The 27,303-nt window shown below is 44.1% G+C and overlaps 1 protein-coding gene across 2 annotated transcripts in view; it reads right to left on the reverse strand.

The window, feature by feature from the left end:
* The window catches only part of NID2 (nidogen 2), a 78,739-nt gene that overhangs the window by 39,866 nt on the left and 11,570 nt on the right, over positions 1-27,303 (reverse strand). For both annotated transcript variants that reach the window (XR_004348414.1, XM_032622349.1), the window contains exons 4-8: positions 21,028-21,740; positions 10,584-10,733; positions 9,907-10,152; positions 8,260-8,460; positions 6,473-6,703 (exon numbers count right to left, since the gene is read on the reverse strand). Coding sequence is in view for 1 of the 2 variants with exons in the window: in XM_032622349.1 (XP_032478240.1) it covers positions 6,473-6,703; positions 8,260-8,460; positions 9,907-10,152; positions 10,584-10,733; positions 21,028-21,740 (1,541 nt within the window). In the remaining variant the exon portion in view is untranslated. The remainder of the gene's footprint in view (positions 1-6,472; positions 6,704-8,259; positions 8,461-9,906; positions 10,153-10,583; positions 10,734-21,027; positions 21,741-27,303) is intronic.

Here is a 27,303-nt window from a genome sequence, read left to right on the forward strand (position 1 = left end):
ACAAAATGTTTATAATTCACATCTTAATACTCATTATCCCCATTCTCCTAGCCATGGCATTCCTCACATTAATTGAACGAAAAACCCTAGGTTATATGCAACTTTGAAAAGGACCAAATGTCGTTGGACCATATGGCCTATTACAACCTATTGCTGACACAAATTATTCATTAAAGAACCATTACGACCAGCTACATCCTCCATTTCCATATTTATTATTGCACCAATCCTAGCCCTAACCCTAGCCCTAATCATATGAATTCCTCTACCTATACCTTATCCCCTCATTAATATAAATCTAGGGGTGTTATTTACAATAGCTATGTCAAGCCTCGCTGTATATTCCATCTTATGATCCGGATGGGCCTCCAACTCAAAATATGTATTAATTGCAGCCCCATGAGCAGTAGCACAATTTCATATGAAGTAATACTAGCAACTATTCTTCTATCAGCCCTTTAAATAAATGGAACTTTTACTTTCTCAACCCTCATCACAACGCAAGAACATTTATGAATAATCTTCCCATCATGGCCCCTAGCTGTGATTTATCTCCTCTCTAGCAGAAACTAACTGAGCTCCCTTTGGCCTAACAACAGAAGCAGAATCTGAACTCATATCGGGTTTCAACGTAGAATATGCAGCAGGCCCATTCATTATATTTTTCTTAGAATATGCCATTATAATGAATATTTTCACAACAATCCTCTTTCTAAGAGCATTCCACAACCCCCGCATACTAGAACTATATACAGCCAACTTTATTATAAAAACACTATTATTAACAGTTTTTTCCCTATGATTTTAAGCATCCTACCCTCGATTCCAATAAGATCAGTTAATGCATCTACTGTGAACAAACTTCCTACCACTAACACTAGCCCTATGCATATGGCACGTCTCACTACCTACTATAACATCAAGCATCCCTCCACAAACATAAGAAATACGTCTGATAAAAGAGTTATTTTGATAGAGTAAATAATAGAGGTTTAAGCCTTCTTATTTCTAGAATCACAGGAATTGAACCTATCCTTAAGAATTCAAAGTTCTTTGTGCTACCATATTACACTATATTCTTTTTTTTTTTTTTTTTTTTTGCGGTACGTGGGCCTCTCACTGCTGTGGCTTCTCCAGTTGAGGAGCACAGGCTCCGGATGCGCAGGCTCAGCGGCCATGGCTCACGGGCGCAGCTGCTCCACGGCATGTGGGATCTTCCCAGACCGGGGCACAAACCCGTGTCCCCTGCATCGGCAGGCTGACTCTCAACCACTGTGCCACCAGGTAAGCCCCTATTACACTATATTCTATACTAAGGTCAGTTAAATGAGCTATTGGCCCCATACCCCAAATATGTTGGTTTATATCCTTCCAGTACTAATAAAACTCCATCATCTTTATCATCATCCTAACAACAGTTCTCTCAGGGACCATAACTGTAATAACCAGCTCTCACTGACTACTTATCTGAATTGGATTCAAAAGAAATATTAGCCATTATCCCCATCATAATAAAAAAGTTCAACCCATGAGCTATAGAAGCGTCCACTAAATATTTTCTAACACAAGCTACTGCATCAATATTACATATAATAGCTTTTATCCTTAACCTATTATATTCCGGCCAATGAACCATTACAAAAATCTTTAATCCAACAGTATCAGTAGTAATAACAATAGCCCTAAACATAAAACTAGGACTATCTCCATTCCACTTCTGAGTGCCTGAAGTTACATAAGGTATTTCATTAATAGCATGCCTAATCTTATTAACATGACAAAAAACTTGCACCCTTATTAGTATTATACCAAATTTCACCATCCATTAACCTAAATTTAATACTATCCTTATCCATACTATCTGTTATAATTGGAGAGTTACGACATTCTAAAAATCTATTCATCAGTTGATGGGCATTTGGGTTGTTTCCACCTTTTGGCTATTATGAAGTTTTCATAAGCTTTTCTTTCTTTTCTTTCATATATATATATGGTATATAACTAGGAGTAGAGTTACTCAGTCAAATAGTAACTTCGTGTTTAACTTTTTTGAGAAACTGCTGTTTTCCACAGTTACACCATTTTACACGCATACCAGCAACATGTGAGGGTTTCAGTTTCTCCACATGCCCACCAACATGTGCTATTATCCATTTTTTGACTATAGCCATCCACATGCATATAAAGTAGTATTTCATTATGGTTTTGATTTTTGCATTTTCCTGATGATGAATGATGTTGAGCATTTTTTCATGGGCTCATTGGATGTCTTCTTTAGAGAAATACCTATCCAAATTTTTGCCTATCTTTTAATTAGATTATTTGTCTCATTGAGTTGTAAAAGTTCATATATTCTAGATACAAGTCTCTTATTAAATATATGATTTGCAAATATTTTCTCCCATTCTGTAGGTTGTATTTCACTTTGTTGATAAAGCCCTCTGAAGCACAAAAGTTTTTACTTTTTTATTTATTTTTTTTGGCCGTGCTGTTGGCTTGCAGGATCTTAGTTCCCCAACCAGGGATTGAACCTGGACCACAGCAGCACTGAATCCTAACAACTGGACCACCAGAGAATTCCCAAAAGTTTTAAATTTTGATGATATCCCATTTATCTATTTTTTTCTTTTGTTGCTTGTACTTTTAGCATAATATCAAAGAAACCATTGCCAAATTCAGGGTCACAAAAGTTCACCCTTAAGTTTTTTCTAAAATTTTAAGTACGTTAAGGCCTTTGACCCGTTTTCAGTTAATTTTTGTATATGGTGTGAAGTAGAGGTCCATCTTCATTCTTTTTCTAATGAGTATTATTCAATTTTACTGCAATTCTTGTTTGTCTAGAAATAGATTTATCAATACTTCAATATTTTATAATGCTTTACAATTAGGCAAAACGCTTTCAGGTTTGCATATGCAACGTCTATATATGCAATTTCATTTAATTGAAGTATAGTTGATTTACATTATATAAATTTCAGCTGCATAACAGTGATTCAATATTTTTATAAATCATACTCCATTTAAAGTTATTATAAACTATCGGCTATATTCCCTGTGCTGTACAGTATATCCTTGTAGGTTATTTATTTTATATATAGTAGTTTATACCTCTTAATCCCCTACCCCTACCTTCTCCCTCCCTCCCCTCCATTCCTCTCCCCACTGGTAACCACTAGTTTGTTCTCCACAGCTGTCTATTTCTGTTTTGTTATATTCATTTCATTCATGTTTGTTTTTTGGATTCCACATATAAGTTACAGTATATAGTATTTGTCTTTCCCTGTCTGACTTATCTTACTAAGCATAAAACCCTCCAAGTCCATCGTGTTATTGCAAATGGCAAAATTTCACTCTTTTTCATGGCCAAATAGTATCCCAGTGTGTGTGTGTGTGTGTGTGTGTACGTACCAAGTGTTCTTTATCCATTCATCTGTTGATTGGCACTTGGGTTCCCTTCCATATCTTGGCCATTGTAAATAATTGTGCTATTAACATTGGGGTGCATGTATCTTCTCGAATTTGTTTTTCATTTTCTTCAGATACATACCCAGGAATGGAACTGCTGGATCATATGGTAGTTCTATTTTTAGTTTTTTGAGGAACCTCCAAACTGTTTTCCACAGTGGCTGCACAGATTTACATTCCCACCAACAGTGTACAAGGGTTCCCTTTTCTCCACATCCTTGCCAACACATTTGTGTTCTTTTTGATGATGGCACCTCACATCTGTCAGAATGGCTATCTCATTGTGGTTTTGATTTGCATTTCCCTGATGATTAGCGATGTTGAGCATCTTTTCATGTACCTATTGGCCACCTGCATTTCCTCTTTGGAAAAATTTCTATTCAGTTCTTCTGCCCATTTTTCAATGAGTTGTTTGGGTTTTTTTTGTTGAATTGTATGAGCTATTTATATATGTTGGATATGTTGAGCATCTTTTCACGTGCCTGTTGGCCATCTGTATGTCTATTTTGGAAAAATGTCTATTCAGGTCTTCTGCCCAATTTTTAATTGGGTTATTTAGTTTTTGGTATTGAGTTTTATGATCTGTTTATAAATGTATGGGTTTATTTCTGGGATCTCTATTCTGTTCCATTGATTTATGGGTATGTTTTTATAACAGTACCATACTGTTTTGATTACTGTACTTTTGTAGTATAGCCTGAAGTCTGGGCACATGATACTTCCAGCTTTCTTCTTTTTTCTCAAGATTGCTGTGGCTATTTGGGGTCTTCTGTGGTTCCATATAAATTTTCAGATTATTTGTTCTAATTCAGATTATCTGTTTTCATTCCTGTGAAAAAAAAATGTCCTGGGTATTTTGATAGGGATTGCATTAAATTTGTAGTTTGTTTTCACTAGTATGGACATTTTAACATCAATTCTTCCAGTCCATGAACATGCATATCTTTCCATTTCTTTGTATCATCTTCAATTTTCTTCATAAATGTCTTATACTTTTCAGAGTATGGGTCTTTCACCTCCTTGGCTAAGTTTATTCCTAAGTATTTTATTCTTTTTGATGTGATTCTAAATGGGATTGTTTTCTTGCTTTCTCTTTCTGATAGTTCATTATTAGTGTATAGAAAAGCAAGACTTGTGCACATTAATCTTGTATCTTGCAACTATACTGAATTCATTTATTAGTCATAATAGTTTTTTGGTGGAGACTTTAGGGTTCTCTATATAGTGTCATGTCATCTGTAAATAGTGACAGTTTTACTTCTTCCCTTCCAATCTGGATGTCTTTTCTTTCTCTTGTCTTATTGCTGTGACCATCTTCATCCTTTTGCATGTGGATATCCAGAGTTATCCCAGAACCATTTGTTAAAAGGGCTACTCTTTCTCCTTATTGAGTTGTTTTGGCATCTTTGTCAAAAATCAATTGACTGTAAATGTGAGTGCTTATTTCTGGATTCTCACTTCTATTCCCATTGATCTGTATATCTATCCTTATTCGAGGACCACATTGTATTGATTACTCTTAAGTTTTGAAATCAGGAGGTATGATTCCTCCAACTCTGTTCCTTTTCAAGATTGTTTTGGCTATTCTGGATTCTTTAAACTATTATATGAATTTTAGGATCAACTTTTCAGTTTCTGCAAAAAAGCCAGGTAATAGGATTGTGTTGAATCTATAAATCAATTTAGAAAGCACTGCCATCTTAACAATATTATGTCTTCTGCTTGTGGTTTCCAAAGGGGATGGTGGGGAGGGGAAGGGATGGACTGGGAGTTTGGGGTTAGTAGATGCAAACTATTACATTTAGAATGGATAAACAAGGTCCTACTGTATAACACAGGGAACTATACGGAATCTCCTGGGATAAACCATAATGGAAAAGAAGGATATATATATGTGTATAACTGAGTCACTTTGCTGTACAGCAGAAATTAACACAGTATTGTAAATCAACTATACTTCAATTAAAAAATAATTTAAAAAACACAATATGTCTTCTGATCCATGAACTTAGAATGTTTTTCCATTTATTTAAGCCATCTTTGTTTTCAAAAACATTTATAGATGTCAATGTAAAAGTATTGCACTTCTTCCTAAAAATTTATTCCTAAATATTTTATTTTGGAAATGGAATCATTTTCTTAATTTCCTTTTCAGTTTACCCATTGCTACTTTATAGAAATACAATTAATTTTTGTACACCGATCTTATATCCTGCAACCTTACTGAACTATTAGTTCAAATAGTTTTTTTTTAATTAATGAATTCCTTAGTTTTTCTACAAATAAGATTATGTCAGAGGAGAATACAGATAATTTTACTTCTTCCTTTCCAACCTAGATGGCTTTTTTCCTTCATTTTCTTGCCTAACTGCCCTGGCTAGAACTTCCAGTACAGTGATGAAGTGTCAAGAGCAGGCATCTTCTTTCTGACCTTAGAAGGAAAGCAACCAGTCTTTCCTCATTAATTATGATGCTAATTTGGTTTTTTTCATACATGCAAGTTTTATTTCATTTTGTTCTTTTAGGCACTGGCTCTTTGTCCCACCTTGATTTGGTGCAATCCTTCTCATCTTTTAAGTTTTAGCTGAAATTTCACTTTGTTGGGGACATCATTCCTGAACCTTGCAACTAGGCTCACAGCACCCTGCACTTATCATAATCATAACAAATATTTGTCAGCATCAATCTCCCTCCTAACTTGGCTACACCTTGTTCACAGGTGTATCCCCAACACAGACGGCACACACAACTGGGTGTTGCAGCAAACCAGCCTCATGTATATGCTCTATTCCTGATCTTGGCAAGAACACTATTCTAAAAGTTCCATCTCTACCTCTCAAGGACAGGACCCTGCTTTATTCATCCTTACACCCAGCACCTAACAGAGCCTGGCACTCAGTTACCCTTAGTAACCTATGTGAATCATTCTGAGGCCACTCAAAAGGCATGAAAGAAAGAAGGCTGGATATAATTTTTGCCCAGCAATAACAAAAAAGGGAAACCATACCTTCAACAGGGCCAATCTGATTGGTCACAGCGAATCTGAGCACTTTTTCTTCATCCGTGTACAAGGCAAAGACCCGGTCCACATTCAGCTGCTGGGTGGTGGGGATGACCCGGTGTCTGGGGCCATGCCTGCATGCCTGGTAAGTGATGTTCTGGTGGAGGCGGTAGGACCGTGTTTGGTTGATGGCACCCAACATGAGAGAGTAGGCTCTGGAACTTGTGGAGGTCACAGCTACAATAGACATTATTCAGTCAAACGAGGACATTTACAAATACTAAATACAGAGGTTTTTTATGTGAGGTGAGTTTCTCTGCAGTTTTTCATGTAGTTGCTGGAGCATGTCCCCTTGGGAAGTTTGAGTTTATATGGGAAACCTGCAAGGCGGTCCCAAGAACCCACGTAGATGTAAAACCAAAGCACTGAGAGGGAGGAGGTATAATCGCTGCTGTCAATATTCGCAAAGAATGACTTTACTATATGCCAGCCATGCCCAGCACTCTATAAGCAGTGCCTCATTTATTCCTCACAACAGCCAGTGAGGTGGGCCCTGCCATCTTGTGTGGAGAGTCTCACAGAGGTTAGAGAGTTAATTAAGTAGTCTAAGAAGCAAAGCTGGGGGCTTCCCTGGTGGCGCGGTGGTTGAGAGTCCACCTGCCTGTGCAGGGGACACAGGTTCGTGCCCCGGTCCGGGAAGAACCCACATGCCGTGGAGCGGCTGGGCCCGTTAGCCATGGCCTCTGAGCCTGCACGTCCGGAGCCTGTGCTCCGCAACGGGAGAGGCCACAACAGTGAGAGGCCCGCATACCGCAAAAATAAATAAATAAATAAAATAAGAAGCAAAGCTGATATGCAGAGCCGGAACTGGAACTCAAGTTGGCCTGACTCTACCCCGCTCCCCCCAAGTTTTCAACCAATCCATCCATCAGTGCACAGAAGACTTCCAACACCTTGCACTTAAGTCTGGAGGCTTCTGGGGAAAGGGGCAGGGGTCTTTTATCTCAACCTGAGTGCAGAGTTGGGAGGCCAGGCAGTTTTCTAGCCATCAGCTACCCTGTGCCCAGGCCAGATCTCTGCTGCCCATTCACTTCCCTGTGCCTCTTGCCTGGCTTCCAGCTCTCACACCGCACGAGAAGCAAAGGCACAACTCAAAACAAACCGCTGTGCTGCAGGACAGCAACTGAGATTGGGGCAGCATCTCAAAATCAGGGGTGTCTTACAGAACACATCACACCTTACACATATCAACCATGTAAGAGAGACAGAAAAGGGGTGATTATTCTCATTCTAAAGATGAGAAAATAAGCTCTCAGACAGTAAGTGATCTTACTCCCCACATATTTTAAACACATCCGTAAGAATTCCCGTCTTCTGACTCCAAATCTAGTGGTAGTTTTACAACACTGTACGGCATCTCTGATTTCAAAGCAGGCTGAACCAAGGTTACAGAACAAGTATAAATTCCAATAATCAATATTTTTCCACAGCCCAGAGAGCAGGAGGGTTAAAATCTGTACAAAATTATACCATCCCTCCCCAGCCCATAGACAAGGTTGTTATTATATTATCATCTGCAAATATTGGGTAGGGATGTTGATATTCTTGTGTACAACAGCCATCACTTTTCTCACACTAATAAAATAACAAGAATAGTAAAAACAACACTGAGCTCATTTCATGTGTCACACGCTGTTCTATAAGGACATTCCACGTAGTCACTCACATAATCCTCGCAACTATCTCGTGAGATGCGCACCGTCCCCATTTTACGGAGAACTGGTTGCACGTACCTGAGTCCGAGTAGTGGTAGAGCTCCTTGTAGGGAGCAATGTGGGCTGTGAAGTTTGCTGGGACGTAAGGCACCTGGCCTTGAATGTTGGTTTGAATGCTCAGATAGTTCTCTGGGTCCAGCCCCTCAGCAGTTTGAATGATTCGAACCCTTTCCTCTCCTGGGTAGAAAGTAACTTCCATGTCATGGATAAAGGTAGCACCTGGAGAGGAAAACAAGCCAGCACAGGGATGAAAGGGGGCCTTGCATCTTCCAGCAATAATCACCAGTGCATACTTCCACTTCCCAGTTTCTCCTGCTGTTGGGGATGGTGCCTAAGGAGATCTGATAACCAAGGTTAACTACTACCAGCTGTTGATCTCATCAGTTCCCCGAACTTTCTGTTAAAGAGCATGGTTCCAGGGCTTCCCTGGTGGCTTAGTGGTTGAGAGTCCACCTGCCAATGCAGGGAACACGGGTTCGTGCCCCGGTCCGGGAAGATCCCACATGCCGCGGAGCGGCTGGGCCCGTGAGCTACGGCCGCTGAGCCTACACGTCCGGAGCCTGTGCTCTGCAACGGGAGAGTCCACAACAGTGAGAGGCCCGCGTACCGCAAAAAAAAAAAAAAAAAAAAAAAAAAAAAGAGCATGGTTCCATTCTCTCCCATCTCACACTGCTTCTCTTTGTAGGAACTTGTTTTCTGTGAAAAATAAACCCCTAGGAACATCCTTGACCTTTCTCTTTCTATGGCTATCAGACTTAACAAAAACAATCAAAACCCCCCCCAGGACACCCATTTACATTTGAATATCAGATGAATAAAAAACATTTTTAGTATAAGTATGTCCCATACGATATTTGGGGCATACTTACACTAAATTATTCAATTATTAATTGTTTATCTGAAATTCAAATGTAACTAGGTGTACTGTATTTTATTTATCTACTTTTGACTCAAGGTTTTATCAAAACTTGATTAAAAGCAAGATCCTACAAATGCCTATTGAGCTCTACAGCTGGAGGGCCAAGAACTTTTCTCTCACACTTTATGTGCAATAAACGGGTAGTGAGGTGAGAAGCCAGGAAGTATTCTCTACATCCTTGCTATCAAAGGGTGGGCCTTAGACCAGCATTATCGTCTCCTGGAAGCTTGCTAGGAAAACAGGATCACAGACCCCCCAGGCCCGCCACCCCCGGCCTACTGAATCAGAACCTGCACTTTCCCGAGGCCCCAGGTGACGGGCAGGTGGGTTAAAGTCTGAGAAGCACTGTCTATACTATTATAGATCAGAGTCATCAGGGGACAAAGAGGAAAGGCACCCCCCGCCCATGAAGTAAAATCATCTCCAGATGCCCTGGAACTACCACCTGCATCCCTCTTCGGCAGATCTGTGAGTGACTACTGAATTACACGGACTCTGACAAAGCAGCTTCAAGGGTTCTTGAAGGTAAGAGGGCACGAATGCTCCAAATGGGATCATGCTATTTCTCAGAACAACCTGGAGAACCTTTAGAAGAAATCACAGTCCTGCAAGGCCAAACCATCCCCAACTACCTCGGGGCAGAAAAACTACACCTGTGTGGCTCTGAAACATTGCACAACTGACTACTGAATGAAAACCCAAGGCTCCATGCCGCCAAAGCCATGGTGACCTACGGCCCTCCTCACCTGTGAGGCTGAAGCCGTTCTCCCAGCCTGGTTTTTCTAAAGCAAAGAGCCAGCCAAACAGGCCTCCGATCGGCGTGAGCGGGAGAAGGGCCTGGGCGGCGGGCTGCGGGATGTGGCCGATGGCCAGGTAGGCTCTGCCGTCGTCGCCCACCACATAAGCGTGCAGGTCCGCGTCGGTGAAGTGCACGGGCGTGTGGCCCACGCGGAGGTGCCCACTCACCTTCCCATTGACTCGATGAGGTGTCCCTGAGAGACAGCAAACCCCGTCAGCCTTGACCGTTGTCCACATGCACAGATAAGACTATCCCACTGACAACTCCCCACACTCCACCTTCAGCCCTTTTCGCAACTCCCTAACCCAGCCGCTACCCACCTAGGTACAAAACAGACCTGCCTTTGACCTCACTTCTCCCATCCTCCCTCTCTCCTGTCCACTTGCACCCTAAGGAGCTAGCCAAAAGGGAGGAAACATTTCTGTTTAATCCTCAAGTTGGGAAATCAGCTGAAACATGTTCATTTCTCAAACTTTTATGGAACACCTGCAAGTTGCTTAGGCTTTGATTCAAGCAGTACAGACACAAGGTCCATAAACAGAGCTCACAGTGGCAGCTGGAAACAGCAAGCGACAGAAACAGACCCAGAGCAGCCCCCGCCCCAGTCAAGCCAGCACCCCTCACCTTTGGGCAGACAGTGCTTCCCGTTCCCGTAAAACCTGGACTGGCAGTGGCAGCAGAAGCCCGTGGCATAGTCAGTGCAGAAGGCGTGCCGGGAACAGCGCTCGTGGTTGTGTTCGCAGGTCTCCTTGTTGGCAGTGTTGTACATGAAGACTGGAAAGTAAAACAAACTTGCATGTAAAGGACAAAGTGATTCCAGCATCATGGTTGCCAAGGTTCATCACGGACACAGCATCTGCTCCATAAAATCCATTTAGATTGTAATAAACAAATGGGGTTTTAATAATTAAGAGACGGAAATAACATTCAACTCAGGGGAATTAACTTGCTTTGTCTGCTGGCAAGAAGTACTGCTGACTGCTCCCATCTGGTCTCTCTGCAGAGCTGGTGAGCGAGGATGAGACCGCGCCCCTCGGTGCAGTGACAGGAAAGCCAACCAGGAAGTACGTGTTAGGTTGAACTGCCATTTTCTGGGTCAAAAATGGCCAAAGGTCAGCAATCTTATACGGTTCAAACTAATATTAATGAGCTCCCGAGAGGAAGACCGAAAAGAGAAACTAACGAACACGGTCTTATGTCTAACCATTCTTTTACTTTTGGTAACCTTGAACTTGAAGAGAATAACCTATAGCTTGTCTTACTTCCCAGAAAAAAATTTTTTTTTCTGAAAGAGAAGAAGGGCACTGAAGAAAGAACACACGTACACACACACACACCCTAAAGAAAGTGTATAGGAGGCAGGTGGAGATGGAGGGGAAGGAAACAGGGAGCCCAGCTGCGAAAGGCTCTGTGCCTTTGCAGGATTTCTCATGGTGGGTGTGGCCCAAGCCGGATGTCAGGGCAGCAGCGGAGAGCCTGGCCATAGTCACCATTCTCTAGGAAGCCATGTGGACCTGGGTAAGCTCAGTGCTCCAGTAGCTGTTCCTTCCAGCTCTCGCTTATCCTGCCCATTAAAAAAAAAGAGAATCATTTGTGCTACCAAGAAACAAAGGAACTGGAGCAGATGCTATTGTCCCTAAAGGGAAATGGCCAAGGAACTGGGGTGTGGCTGGGGGTTGCTGACAGATAAGAGAAAGCTTTGTCCGGGACACGGGGGATGATCCCAATCCCAAGCACGGCCACCAGGAGGCAAAGTGGCCGTGCACACCTCTGCCTCTGCATCCCCCGGAGCAGGAGTTGGGTGGAGACTCCAGGAGCTGACTGAGCAAAGATGGCACAAAACTCTAGTGCTAGACTCCAGTGCTGTTGTGAGGTGCCGGCTCCCAAGGAAGACAGATAACCTGCTCCTGGGAAAAACTGGGTGGCAGTTGTGTTCCACATCTAGGTCTGAAAAGGAGGAAATGGGAAGGGGAAGAAGAAATGGAAAGATCAGTACTTACCCAGTATTCCGGGGAGAACAGAAAACAAACCAACGTTGGGGCAGGGTGGGAACGTAGCACCATAGAAGTAACAATGGAGCCAGCGTAGACTTGTATCAGCAAGTGAGGATATAACAAAGTGAACATTGAAAGAGTGCCTAATATATGCCAGGTACTACGCTATGGACTTTATTAACTCTTTTAATTTGCACAAGAGCAGGGACTTTTTTAATCCCTGTTTTGCAGGTAAACATGCTAGGCAAAGATTAAGGTGACTCTGCTGAAGTCACACAGGCAGTAGGTGGTGGAGTTGGGATCTGAACCTAGGAAGTCTGGCTCCAGATTCTTAACAGCTGTACTCAACCACCCTCCGGCAGAGCTCAAGGACATCGATCACGAGAGCCAGGCAAAGGATCTGCTCAGGTGACTGGGGTTAATCAACACAGGCTTCGGACAGTCAGGTTTGAGTCCTACTTTATAAATAAGGCTTAATGGGAGAAGACAGCAGAGATTGTCCAGATGGCTGTCACAGCTGACAGAAAAGCACAGGTAGGAGAACTGAGTAGCAGCAGCAGTGTTAACTTCTGGACAGTATTTAACTGCTGCTTACAGATTCTTGAGAATGAAGTGAGCTGAGGGTTGGCAGGACGGACGATCTTGACTCAAGTGGAATATCTGACTGGGAACAGAGTGAGAGTTAAGTCGGTGACTCAAGATTTGGTACCAGGCCTACACAGCTGAGAAATTCCAGTTCGATAAAAATAGAAAATTAGGCATCACTATGAACACTTTTTCCCTTTTTTTTTTTCCGGTACACAGCCCTCTCACTGTTGTGGCCTCTCCCGTTGCGGAGCACAGGCTCCGGACGCGCAGGCTCAGCGGCCATGGCTCACGGGCCCAGCCGCTCTGCGGCATGTGGGATCTTCCCAGACCGGGGCACGAACCCGCGTCGCCTGCATTGGCAGGCGGACTCTCAACCACTGCGCCACCAGGGAAGCCCCCATGAACACTTTTTAAAACAGGAAAGTGACACAAAACTCAAGGCAGAAAAACAGAATGGATAATAAAGAAGATAAGAGGTTGCTGTGAGAAAACGATGTATCATTATCTGTACAATTGGTTTATTAAGGGGGGGAAAATTCCAGTCTGAGTAAAAAATAAATGAATGTAACTTGTCAAAATCTTGGGGTTTTCCAGCACTGAAAAGTCACAAGTATTAAGAAGCAGCCCCTGGAGGGACTGGCACAGTTGTGAGTGTGTTCATGGCATCGGCTGCCATCAGGACTCTCCCTCCAGAACACAAGGGAAGCCGGGGCAGCAGAGGGTCCCAAGTTCTGACGCCCAACAGCAGCCTGACTCAGGTGGCTCTGCAGAAACCACAGAAATGCACTGTGTTTCCTCCTCTCCAAAATCAGGACGACACCCCTTCTCACACCTCATTACCAGAAATCATGTTATTTCTTAGCGTACTTCTGAGCACCAAGGTAAAAAGGCAATTTGATGCAGGGCTAAAAGGTAGTCATTTTCAGGAAATTCAGGTAAAAATAAAACCACATTAACACTGTCCTGCCCTCAAATTAAAGAAATGATGGGTTTGTATTATGTTCCCTCTATTTGTTGTTCTGTGAAGACTTGTTCTTCTGCCCGATCCCTCTTCTAAGAGAGGATTATGAAACAGGGAGAGAAGAACTGGAGGAGGACTACAGATGTGTTGAGTTGGGTTAATTGAACTAAAATACTAGGAGGAGGCATGGCTTTTCTATGGGTAAAAAAGAGAGGCTCAGCAGTGCAGCCAGCAACTTACAAATGCAACTGTGACAAAGTTTATAAGTTCATGGACATGCAGACCACATGTTACTAACAAAAAATAAGTTAGGGCCCCATGAAAGGCTATTATGAGACTGAAACTATACTTACGATGGGTTAAATTAACTATTGGTAAGCTGACTTGGGGATCTTTTTCAACTGTGTGTGTGTGTGTGTGTGTGTGTGTGTGTGTGTGTGTGGAGAGCTGCATGCCCAGGATGGGACTTACTGAGCCAAGAACACAAGCTCAGCCTTCCAGCCCACGCCAGTCACACTGGGGAAAGATGGGTGCGCTCCTAGACAGAAGAACACCGGGACCCCTTTCCCGTGCCTGCCTTCACATGCAGACGTGCACGTGTAACACTGACAATGTCAGCTTAGATGAAAGGTAACTGCCTGTAACAATTTCATTCTTTCAGTAATTCAAACAAATACTTATCGAGCACTCCCTGTGGGCCCGGCACTGGACTAGGAATTAGGGATACAGCTGAGAACAAAAGAGACAAAAACTCCTGTCCTGGAGCTTACATTCCCCCCTCTAGGCAGCAGTCAACAGACAGGTCAATTATTCAGTAAGGCGGATGGTGTCAAGAACTGTGCAGAAGCTTAAATCGGGGCGGAACAAGAGGGCTGGAGACGGAAGTGACTTTGCTTCTTTTAAATGACACAGCCACGGAGCGCCTGGGGAGAGGATGAGCTTTGGGCAGAGGCCTGGAAGAGGAGAGGATGAGTGAGGGTAAGAGCTCCCGTCAGGCTGGCGGGGCATGTGGGAGGGACGGGGCAGGGAGACAGGAGAAGGCAGGAGAGGTAATCCTGGCCAGTTCTCACCCGTCGGGCCTCACAGGTCAAGGGAAGGATTTGGGCTTTAGTCTGAGTGAGGCGGCAGACGCTGCTGGGGAGAAGAGTGACACGGTCTGACTTACAGAAACCTCAGGAATGAGCCGGTGCCTTGATAGTAGGAGGTCCTGGTGGAGAGGATGAGAAGGGACCAAATCTGGAGTTCTTTGAAGGTGGAGCTGCCGGGGTTTGCTGATGAATTGGATGGAGGGAGAGAAGGAGTCGGGGAAGGGTAGAGAGAGGGAAGGAGAGCAGGGTGGGGAGGACAAGCGGAGAAAGAGAGGGGTCCACAGGGATGTTCATTTCCTGGCGTGGGAACTGGAAGAGCTGGAGGTGCCATTTATTGGAGCAGGCCTGTGGCAGATCAGCTCTGGCAATACCTTTAAGGCATCTGGGAAGTCTCACCCCGCCCCCTGACAGGGTCTTATACCCTCAGCACGGCACTACTCAACCATTCAGAGGGACAGCTGCGTTCCTCCCTATGGATTCTGGGAACCACTGCATCAGAATCACCTGGGATGCCAGTTAAAAATGTAAATTCCCAGAGCACACCTTAGACCTACCAATTCAGACTCTCGATGGGCGGATCCCACGAGTCTGTACCTTAGCCACTCCTGGGGTGACTCTTACGTCCAGTGAGGAAAATGTTCAGGATATTTGCAAACTTTCCATTTCTGAGCCAGAGAATCCTGATTAATGTAGTGAATGAATTTCATCTGACCAATTAGCTCCTGGGGGTGGCTGGGACTTCAGGGAATGCTCTAGCATTCATTCCTGGCCTGGCTGAGAAGTGGAACGCTGTGCTTATGGCCCACTTAGGCCAAACCCCCAAGCGGGGCACGTGAAGATCCTTAGTGGACGGAACCGGGAGCCCAGGAGCCATTTCCCTTCCCTGAGGAAGGGGGAGAACAGGACCTAGAAATGTGACCCCACGTGTGGCTCTCTAACCAGGGAAGAAAAGCCAGACGTCTGGTCAACGTGACTTCTCAAATTTCTATGGAAACTGCAGGTAGATTCAAAGATGCTGAATTCCGTGAAGGTGGGGAATCAGTGTCTAAATCCCAGCTGGATGAGATGTGCAGTGAGCAGATGCAAAAACAAAACTTTTTCTTTTTCTGTGGTTGTTTCTATGCCTCTGTACCTCACAGCTTTGAATGTGTTTTCACACACTTCTTCCTATTCTGGTGAGGAGGTGGTATCCCCTCTTTACAGATGACACCAATGAGGCCCACAAAGATTATATGATCTTCTGGCTCTAAATCCCACGCCCCTTCCATTATACCAGTAGTACTCAACTGTGATGGGCTTCAGAATCACCAGGGGACCTGGTTTAAAAAGGCAGATTCTGGGGACTTCCCTGGTGGCCCAGTGGGTAAGACTCCACCCTCCCAATGCAGGGAGCTTGGGCTCCATCCGCACTCAGGGAACCAGATCCCGCAGGCGTGCCGCAGCTGAAAAAAGGATCCCGCCTATCACAGCTGAAGATCCCGTGTGCCCCAACTAAGACCCGGCGCAGCCTAAATAAATAAATATTTAAAAAATAAATAAAAAGGCAGACTCTGGGTCAGAAGGTGGAGGAAGGGTGTGGAATCAGCATTTTAAACCAGGGCCACGGGAGAAATAGCCACAAGTGGACTAGAGCCAAACTTTGAGAAATATAGTTTGCATTCCACAGATTCCTCTCTCCTGAATTTTACCCACTGGGGCAGGCTGTCTTCCAGACCCTCCGGGAACCCACGCTCTGCCTCGCAGCTGCTGTCGCAGAGAGTCAAAAAAACGATAGGGACAAGTCTGCTGGCAGCTCGGGCCCAGCAGGAGGGCAGAGGCCGGCCAGGTTTGAATGAGCTCAGTTTGCAGCAGCTTTGTTAACTGAGGTTAGACTGTTGCTAAAGGAAACTTCACGTGAGGATTTTTAAAATCTCATTTCTTTTTCCCAGTTAATGCTTTTCACTCTTCTCCTATCCTTAAACAGAAAGAAAAATGGGGTAGGGTTAGGAGGCTATGTAAGGGAAAAGAAGCAAGGGTGCTGCCAGGGTACTTGAGACTTGTCCTAATTGGGAGTTTTCCACATAAATGGAAAACTCCTCTGCACTTGTTCTGACCCATCCTTCAGTCTTCATTTCTCCAGAAACACTTAAGCGCTCATCTTCCGCCCTGGCCCATAGAAGGCCAGCAGGCTCCACAGAGCAGACCGGGTTCATCATGCAAACGGGGACGGAGGGCTTCCTGCGCGGGGCTGCTGCCCCTGGCAGCTGAGCTGTCTTTTACTTTTAACAGATCTTCCTGTCACCTCAAGGAAAAGGACCTACATTTTCACTGCAGGACAGATTTTTCTTAGGTTTCCCACCTCACAGAATGATAGACAAATAAGAAAAACCACATCCAACCGTATAATGAAAAACAGTGGTATGCTTTTCCCTCCAGTTTTCGTCTGTTTTGGGGGTATGTGTGTGGTACATAGTGAAGCTCGTTGGGCAAACAGTTATTAGGACCCTGTTTTTCTGTGGGGGGCGGGTTACATCCACCATCGTGAGACTAGCAGGCTCTCCCGTGCAGGTGTCTTCACAGGTATGGGGGTCCTCTTGTTCACAGTCCCTCAGCAACCTGGGGGTGCACCTGGGAGAGGGGCTTTTGTGCCTGGAAGGCTGGGCTGGGCAGCAGAGCCTGTTCGAATTCATCCCAGGGTAGAAGCTGTTTGAGCAACACATTCCTGAGGCCTCTCCCAAGGCCAGAAGTAGAGTTGGACCAGAAGCTACAGGGAAATCCCTGTTCACACCCTGGGCCTGCCCTGCGTGAATGCCGTCTAAGTACAATCAACAGGATCCCACGGTGGAGTGAGAACACATGAGGTCTCTGAAAGCCAGGTGTCCCTCCCCCTTTCTAATTCATCATGCAGACTGAGGTCAAATTAAGCTTCCCATTGCACCCCCTGGGCAGGTTTAAAAATCTCTACGACCCCTGTGAATCAAGCTTGTCCTGCTGCCTACAACACAGGCAGTCTCTGGTCCTAGGCATCTGGAGCCTCAATGGCAGCTGCCTCTCACATCCCCCGCCCCCAAGTCACTCACTCACTCACTCCCTCCCTCTCTCTCCATTTCCACCTCACCACCTCCACTCCTGTCACTCCTCTGTCCAGAATATGCCCCACTTTCTCCCTCTCTAAACTGAGACTCCGACCTCACGGCCTGGCTCAAGCCCCCCTCCTCCATGAAGACTTCCCTGATGGCACCACAGGTGAATCTGCCCTGTGCTGTGCTACCTGGCAGCTTGCTCTAATCTTCCATGGCTTCGCTGCAGTACTGGTCTGCCTCTTACACAGACAAATCACTCAGTATTTTCAGTCTTCAATTTCCTTCTTTGTACTGTGAGAAGGATAATAGTATCTACCCCACAGGGCAATTCTGAGGATCAACTGTGCTAGTGCAATCCAAGCAAAGTTTCCTCTCAGAGTCTGAGTGGACATTTGATAAATACCAGTGAAAACTTCCACTCGTGCCCCAGTCAGAGAAGGGCACATGGTAGGTGCTCAGGTAACTTTTGGTTTGACAACAAGCTTCCAGAGCTGCTTGGAGAAGTAAGACCCCTGAGACAGAGAAAGCTTGTGCATCCAATTTACTGCCGGTTCTGTGGTCTATGAAAACAGAACAAAGCAAATAATACGCTCGAGGCTAGAACTAGAGTGGAATTGGGACATTCTTGCCTGGTGCGGACATGATCTAAAAAGAATCTAGATTTCTCAATAAAAAGTCTATAAAAAGAGTCTCTAAGAGGGGAAAAAAAAATTTAAAGAGAAGGGAGAGATATTTGGGGGAGGGCTTTAAATTTTAATTTCTTGGTTTACCAAGCTGACTATGAAGCTTCAAGGGGAAACTAAAATTTACTGGGCACGGTGCTTCCATGCCCAAGTTTAATTCTCGCGACTCTTTGATGAGGTCTACGTCATCTCCATTTTATAGCTGAAGAAAATGAGAGTCAAACAGAGAAAATGTCTTATCCCAAACCACACGGCAGAGCTGGGAATCAAGCTCAACTCCATCAGACACCAAAATCCACACTCCTCCACTGCATCAGTAGGAAAAGCTGGTCAAGATGGCTTGAGGCTGGACAGTTAGCAGGCGCTCTTTGGTGTGAGTCTCTGCCACCCCGCCCACTGGCTTTCCCAGAGGGAGTCCACTTTTGCCTGATGGACCTCTGGGATGCCAATGTTTTGTTTGAAAAAACAAAGTTCACTGCCAAGAAAAACCAAGTAATTAACAATTGCATGGCTCTATACAGTCAGCTCCCCGGTATCTCCGTGGATTCAAGGAATGGCGGATCCTGTGCAATGTTAAGCATCTGCGGTTAGGGGAACCCGCAGGTGGGGGGGCCTGAGGATGCAGAACCGTGGATACGGAGGGCTGACTAAGGGGCTTGAGCATCCGGAGATTTTGGTATCTGCGGGGGGATCCTGGAACGAATTCCCCATGGATACCGAGTCTTCCTACAGCCTGAGGTGAAACCAGAGGTTCACCTATTTTTCCCTTTCTGCTTTCAAGTTTTAAAGCTTTCCCTGTCTGCTAATATGGTGGTTTATTTTTTTTTTCTTCGAGTTTCAAAAACTTCTAGTTAGATTTATTTTCCTAAATGTTTCACTGTATTAACCAGCTGTTTCGAAGGCATTTTGCCATTTCTAAGATGTCAGTGGTAGACGTCATCCAGAAGCTGAAAAGTATCACAGTCATGCCCTGCGAGGGTTCTCGCTGCTGCCTGTTTTTCTCTATGGCCAGTTCCCTAGACCCCTACAGCTATTAGAGCTTATCCAGCCCCTCACAGTTCAAAGCAGGATGTGCAGTCCCTTCTTCTTAACCCTTTAACAACTCACCCCAGGGATCTGCTTTCTAATATTCCAAGCTCTTCCCAGAGCAGGAAATCACAACCCACAAATGAAAAGACCACATAGGAGCACATCTTTACCTCAAAAATCTCTTTGATCAAAGTGTCTTTGATACTTGGCTTTACATTTTGTTTAGATAGACGGCACTTATGCTGAAAATTCAGGAGACTATCAGAAGGGTGTGAAGGTTCTGAAGCCTTCCAATAAACTTCACATCTTCAACTTGAGAGAAACGTGGTCCTTAGGCGCAAATTAAGGCACAAGCTTTTAACAAGCCCATTCTTCATTCTCTACTACCCCACCCCCATTCCCACCGCTTTAAATCCTCTATAATTAGTAACAGCAGCCACCATTTATTAAGATCCAACTAGTACAGACGCTAGCCTAAGAACTTCGTGATCTCTTTTAATCCTCTCGACAAATTTAGGAGAAACTGGAGGCTTGGGCACTACTAGCATAAAGTGTCACCCGGACAGCGTGACGGCCAGGATTCAAACCTACACCAACGTTCTCCCTCTAATCATTACACGATGCTGCCTCAGTCACAGAACAGTTTCGCCTCTCCTGAAAGAAGGGCTTCTTCAAGCAAATTCTTACAGATCAGGACCACAGCAGAGCCACCTGGAAGACCCTCTGCTAGGTCAACCTGTTTTACCATAAAAAGTATGGGAAACAGAAAAGGTGAAAGAAAAAAAAAACAAAGGTCCTAAAGAATGCTTTCACCTCTGACCTCTCTCCTCCTGTCAGAGGTCAGATGCGCAGTCCCTGGAACAAATGGGATGAATCCGTGGCCAGTTTCCCATTCAGGTGTTTACATCCCTGGCTGGGAAGAAAAGAGCTGACATGACAAGTCTCGCCTTCAGTAGAAGGTGACATGGGCTCCGTGTCTGTATTAATTAACCGTCACCTCCCCTGGGCATTTCTCTGCTGGCCCCTCGCTCTGGTCAGTGAGTCATGAAATGAGGGCAAGGCTCCGGGGAGCTGACTAGCACAGCTGCACAGCGGTGAACCAGAAATGACAAGACACAGGTGGTTCGCAGTTTTCTCTCCCCAGGGGTCCCCTCTCCCACAGCCCACCGCCGTGTCTCTAAGCAAGGGGAGCACCGGGGTCATCCCATCACAGAGGAAGAAGCCGGAATGTTCATCCGAGCCAGCACAACTCGCGGCTTGAAACTAAAGCCTGAAGCCCTCCAGTACCGTAATGTGTGCGAAGCCTCAAAACACTTTACCTTTGCTGAACTTTCAAACTGAAATAACTTCATTCCACGTGAGAGCACAGCTGGCACAAGCAACCCCAGTTCTTCCCCATGGGATTCATGAGGCCCATTTTAAAAATAAATAAATAATAAAACATTAGTAATGGTCAAGAGATTCCAAAAAGAATTTGCCTGCCAAGATTTCTTTGGCAAAGGAAAGATACTCCATCTCCTGAAACAATGGGTTTTAGAAATCAGTCCCAAGCCTCTTTTTGCGAAACTCTTCCTCAACTCGCTTGAGAGAAAATTCACGACTCTCTGGAAGATCAGCATTTTTTCAATGAATTCTTTAGTACCCAGTGTTCAAACCCACTTACCCTCGGTGTTGGAACTGATGTCGTCCTCCACTCCGACCACTTGCCTCCTGCGGCCCAGGGGTGGAGTGTGATCCGGCCCGGGGTAATTTGGAAGAACGGCCTCTCCTCCTGGATGGGCTGGAGGAACATCCCTGTCTGCAGGCTGTGCCCGTCCATCTGGGTAGGGAGGCGGGGCTTGCTGGGAAGGATCCAGTGAATCTCCAGTCTCTGGTGGAGCAGGGACTGTGGTCCCTGGCTGTTCAGAAGACTCAACTCGGCCTTTTAAATCCGGGGCATCTATCTCCCCCTGAGGTCTCCCCTCTTTGGTTTGAGGGTTCAAGGTGGCAGAGTCTGTTTCAGGCCCACCCCTAGATGTTGGCCGTGGCAAAGGGGAGGCCAGGTCAGAATCTGGCGGAGAGATCCCACCTCCTAACGGCCTCGAATCAGCTTTCGAGTGGAAGGAAACATCGACTGTGCTGTGGCCATTCGATGCTTCCTCTGGCTCAGCAGGGGAGGGGTATTCGACGTCCTCCTCGTTCTCATCATAATAATCTAAGTTGTCCTCAGTGTAGTCACCCTCCAGGGCCGCAGCGCCGCTGAAGGAACGTCCCAGGGGAGCCGGAGGGTGGGCTTTGGAAAGGTCTCCTCCAACTGTCGCTGGCCTGACATTATCCAACGGGGAGGTGCTGCCGATATGAAAAGCCCACACTCCAGGAATCCCCAGGTTGCTGTGTCTAAATAAAACGGAAACAGGACTTTGTCACAAAAGTGTCCATCCACCACCTTCCCACAAAGGCGAGCGATTTATTTTAAAACTGGAGGACTATTAAGATCAGATTCAGAGTTTTCACTGGCAGGAAACCCAAATAAAACCAGACTTACACGGTAACTAAAGATCATACTGGAATTTTGATGTAAACTACCTCTTATTTAACAATGGGTTTCAAAGGCCATGTGTCTACCGAATGCCAGACCCTCAAATCAGAATTCTGCTCTACACGTTTTATCTCAATGGCTATTCGAAAACAAATAGGGAATGTGGGAACATTTTATCCTTCCTCTACTTTTATTTTTTTTAATTTATTTTGTTTTTTCGGTACGCGGGCCTCTCACTGTTGTGGCCTCTCCCGTTGCGGAGCACGGCCTCCGGACACGCAGGCTCAGCGGCCACGGCTCACGGGCCCAGCCACTCCGCGGCATGTGGGATCTTCCCGGACCCGGGCACAAACCCATGTCCCCTGCATCAGCAGGTGGACTCTCAACCACTGCGCCACCAGGGAAGCCCTATCCTTCCTCTACTTTTACCAAACTCAAGAAAACATATGCTTAAACATTTTTGCCAAACCCTTAAACAATATTTTTTATTTGAGAGTTAGTTACATGCCAAGTGTTAAACATTCTTCAACACAACTTGCAAGGTAGGGGCAGTGATCATGACCGATTTTTCAGAGGAGAAAACGGGTTTAGAGAGATTAATCGTCTTAAGGTTGCACAATTAATAACTGACAGAGCTTGGACTTGAACTCAGCACCACCACCAAAGCCCGTGTTCTGAACATCCACATTACGTCAGAAAACTAATACACCAGTCAGTGCACATCCTAATTATCTTACTCCACATTACAGAATGTTAGAGACATTTTGCGGTTTAGTCATGTGGATTAATCAATCAACTAATTCACAGAGACTGGTGAACCCATGTCAAAAAATTCAAAGGAATAGAAATGCCTAAGTCTCAAAAATGTTGAGCCAATGTAGAACAAAATTAAGGGGAAAATAAGAAAGCAAGTTAATCAAACTGCCACGGGTCACAGGTGAGAGGTATCCAGAAACATCTGGAGCCAGGGAGCTCACGCATGTCCCCCACTAGAAAAGAACACGGGCTCCATTCAGCCTTCCAAATATCCCAGCGATCCATTATTTTAGTCAGTGATACATTCCAAAGAGGATAACCCCATACACAATTTCAAAAAAATAAGAAAAAACCTGAAGGAACAAAGGGTCTGGCTGGCTTGAATACACCCATTTCTGTACTCTCTGGCATATGGCCCAAACACCAGGCTCTAAGTCTCTCCTGCTGTGGGATTTCCTCAAAAGTCAGTCCATGAGAAATCAGTTAATGACTAATAAGACAACAGGAGATTCACTGAGTCATATAAGGGCGAGAGACTTTTGCTCATTTGGGTTGGTACTCATCATATTCATGTGGATTTCTATAGCAATAATATTTTTAACACAATTCCAAGAATCAATCAATCAATCCCCACCCCCTTGCGTATTGTTGTTGTTGCCACTGCTGCTGTTGGAATTAGTTCAGGGAAACAGGAGCGTAGAAAGCAAAACTGTGATCCTTTGTGCGGTACGCTATGTAGACTTGGTAGGTTCTAAGAATTAATGCCAGTGCTTTTTGGCAAGCAAGCAAGGAACCCTGAAGAAGATAAGAGAGAATTCTGAAGATCTGAGGATGTTGAGTTTATTATCACATCAGAGGTGTTGCAGCTGTGAAATTTCTTCTTGAAGTCAGAAACAGAAAACTATAAAAGCTTACAAGAGTAGGAAAATACAAATTATGACAGATAAAAGCTAAATAAAATGATCTTCTAATTAAATATAAATCACTACCCTAGCTTTTGTCATTGGGCGTGACGAGAAAGTAGCCAGTTTGAGTTTATCCTAAAATCCAAGGTCATTTGGAAAGCTTAGCGACAGAAAGAACTTTATTTCCTAGAAAGGAAAACAAGGCTACAAAATGAGATGACAGTGCCTTCCTCCCTGGGTTGTTAGGAGGATTAAGTTAGAAAATCACATAAAATGTTCAGCATGGGGCCCTGCATGTAATAAGTACTTAGTAACTACTGTCTTCCAGGAGATAGAAAAGTATAATCTCAAAAAATACAAATGTGTACATTCATATTTAAATGTGCAGAAGAAGAGTTATGACAAACACACTATGAATTTAGAATTTATGACCTCTGAGCTTATAATTATGAGACAAGTTTGAGGAAGACAACAGTTCCATTGACTAGGAGAATAACTATTTTTTAGAGATGCATACTGAAGCCTTGAGGAGTGAATGGCATGCTGTGTGTCACTTACTTTAAATTACTTATGCAAAAAAGAAAAAATGATGAAGATGGCAAAATGTCAACAGCTTGTAAATCTAGATGACTCCCTCCACTTTTCTGCATATTTTTGAAATTTTAACTAATGAAGGCTAGAGAGGGTGTGGAGAAAAAGGAACCCTCCTATATTGCTGGTGGGAATGTAAATTGATAACAGCCACTATGGAAAACAGTATGGAGGTTCCTTAAAAAACTAAAAATAGAGCTACCATATGATCCTGCAATCCCACTCACTCCTGGGCATACATTCAGAGAAAACTATAATTCAAAAAGATACATGTACCCCAATGTTCGTTGCAGCACTATTTACAATAGCCAAGACATGGAACCAACATAAATGTCCATTGACAGATGAACGGATAAAGAAGATGTGGTACGTATATACAATGGAATACTACTCAACCATAAAAAAGAATGAAATAATGCCATTTGCAGCAACATGGAAGGACCTAGAGATTATCATACTAAGTGAAGTAAGCCAGGCAGAGAAAGACAAATATCAAATGATATCACTTATATGTGGAATCTTAAAAAAAAAAATACAACTAAACTTATTCACAAAACAGAAACAGACCCACAGACACAGAAAACAAACTTATGGTTACCAAAGGGGAAAGGCGGGGAGGGATAAATTAGGAGTTTGAGATTAACATATACACACTACTATATATAAAATAGATAACCAACAAGGACCTACTGAATGGCACAGGGAACTATATTCAGTATCTCGTAATACCCTATAATGGCAAAGAATTTGAAAATATATATATATATCTGAATCACTTTGCTGTACACCTGAAACTAATACAACATTGTAAATCAACTGTAATTCAATAAAGCACACACACACACACCAGATAAATAATAAATAAATAAATAAATGTAAAATAGAAGATTAAATTGAGAAACATTTCTATAATTTGGAGGTAGAGAAGGCCTTTCTAAGAATAATACCAAGACCTGAAATCATAAAGGAAAAGGCCAATAACTTGGACAACCCTAAACTTATACCTTCTAGATCACAACTAACTTTAAAGATGAACAACTGGATAAAAACATTCACAGCATTTGAGAGGAAATATCTTTACTAGGTTTTTCTTATTTGTTAAAGGTCTTTGTAAACACCTCAATAGAAAATAGCAAAGAAATGGCTATTAACCATATGAAAAGGTGTTCAGTTTTACTAGTAACCAAAGAAACTAGAGTGAAAATATGAACATTTTACACCTATCAGATTCACAAATACTAGACAGATTAGAAGCTTGTAGGAAACAGACACTGTTGATCACAGCCCTCCTTACTGGTGAGAACGTAAGTTGATGCAGGGTTTCTGAAGGGCAGTTGGTTAGCATACATTAAAATGTTACACTGCATATATCCTTTCTCAGCAATTCTACTTTCAAGAATTTATCTTTAAGACAAATGAGCATCTGAGCAATGTGTACTATTTTGTTTACTGAAACAATAATTATAAAAGGAAAAGACAGAAATAAGTTAAATGTTCATCAATAAGTTATTGTCTTAATAATACAGGCTATATATGATGCCATGTTTTATAGCGTTCAAATAATAATATAACAGATATCTTACTGAAAGACACCCATAGACAGTAAATGGGAAGATGCCATATGTATAACAAAAGAACCATTTTGGTTTTGAGAAAGGTTTTGCATAAACCTAAAATTCTGGAATGACTGTTAATAATGGTTATCACTTGAAGTAGTGAGAATGGGTAATTTTTACTTTTATTTCACATTTCTCGGCATTGTTTGTACTTTATTTTCATTTGTTTGTTTGTTTGTTTGTTTTTTTGTGGTACGCGGGCCTCTCACTGTTGTGGCCTCTCCCGCCGTGGAGCCCAGGCTCCAGAAGCGCAGGCTCAGCGGCTCCATGGCATGTGGGATCTTCCCGGACCGGGGCACGAACCCGTGTCCCCTGCATCGGCAGGCGGACTCTCAACCACTGCACCACCAGGGAAGCCCTATTTTAGTTTTTATACTAAATACAGATTCTACTAAAGAAAAATTCCTCTGACGGTCATTTTGGCCCCATATCTTCCACTTTCAATCAAGCAACTCAGAGGTTTCTATGAAGCATGAAAGATAAAGATGAGGTAGGCATGGAGGGAGGTAAATGGAAGTGGTGTATGTGTGTACGTGTGTGCGTGCGTGTGTCTGTGTGAGTTCTTAGAGGCCATTACGGCTATGGTGGGGGGAACACGTCTGCTTTTTCCCTCCGGTTTTTCGGCCCTCACTGCCTCCTGTACCCTGAGGAGGTGTTAGCACTTACTCCCATGCTCTGGAACTGCTGTTTGTCCGTCTACTCTAGGAGAGTGCAGGTTGGTTGCGTGCAGGGCCTGGGCCTTAGACATCTTTCCCTTTCCAGCTCTTGACCCATGGTGAGCTCTCGATAATGTCTGAGAGGCAGAGAACCTATGGGCTCCAGAGTAGAAGAGGAGGGTGGAACCAGGGGAGAGAGAACAAGGATCTAAAGTTTTCTCCAGAGTCAAGACTAAAAGGCCACCTTGGTGGAGCTCAAAAGATGTCCGACATGGCTTCCCTGGTGGCGCAGTGGTTGAGAGTCCGCCTGCCGATGCAGGGGACACGGGTTCGTGCCCCGGTCCGGGAAAATCCCACATGCCGCGGAGCGGCTGGGCCCGTGAGCCATGGCCGCTGAGCCTGCACGTCCGGAGCCTGTGCTCCGCAACGGGAGAGGCCACAACAGTGAGAAGCCCGCGTACTGCAAAAAAAAAAAAAGATGTCCGACATGAGTCATGAGAAGGGGAAAGCAGGCCAGGATTCAGCATAAAATAAGTAGTTCAGAGCTCCAGACTTGTGGTTGAATTTTGGCTTTGCCACTTCATAACTTTGAGAGTATAGGCAATTTAACTTCCCTAAGCTCATGTGTCACATTGAGAAAAGAGAAGAACTCAACCCCTGAGATTCTTGTTGAGTTTTAATTAAGAGAACTTCTGGAAAGTGTGTAGCACAATGTTGGCATACAGTAAGCTCTCAATAAATGTCAGCTCTCAGTAACCCTATTTGGTTGTAGGGCCCGCTCTCTGGTCTCTGAGTAAAGCAGATGGCATGCAAAAGTGTAAGATGTTCCAATACCCAGGAATCATGTAACGAAACTTAGAGGCGTCAAGGGAGGCCAGGTAACCAAAGTATTCTCTG

This window comes from Phocoena sinus, chromosome 2, assembly GCF_008692025.1.
Source record: "Phocoena sinus isolate mPhoSin1 chromosome 2, mPhoSin1.pri, whole genome shotgun sequence".
NCBI lineage: Eukaryota > Metazoa > Chordata > Mammalia > Artiodactyla > Phocoenidae > Phocoena > Phocoena sinus.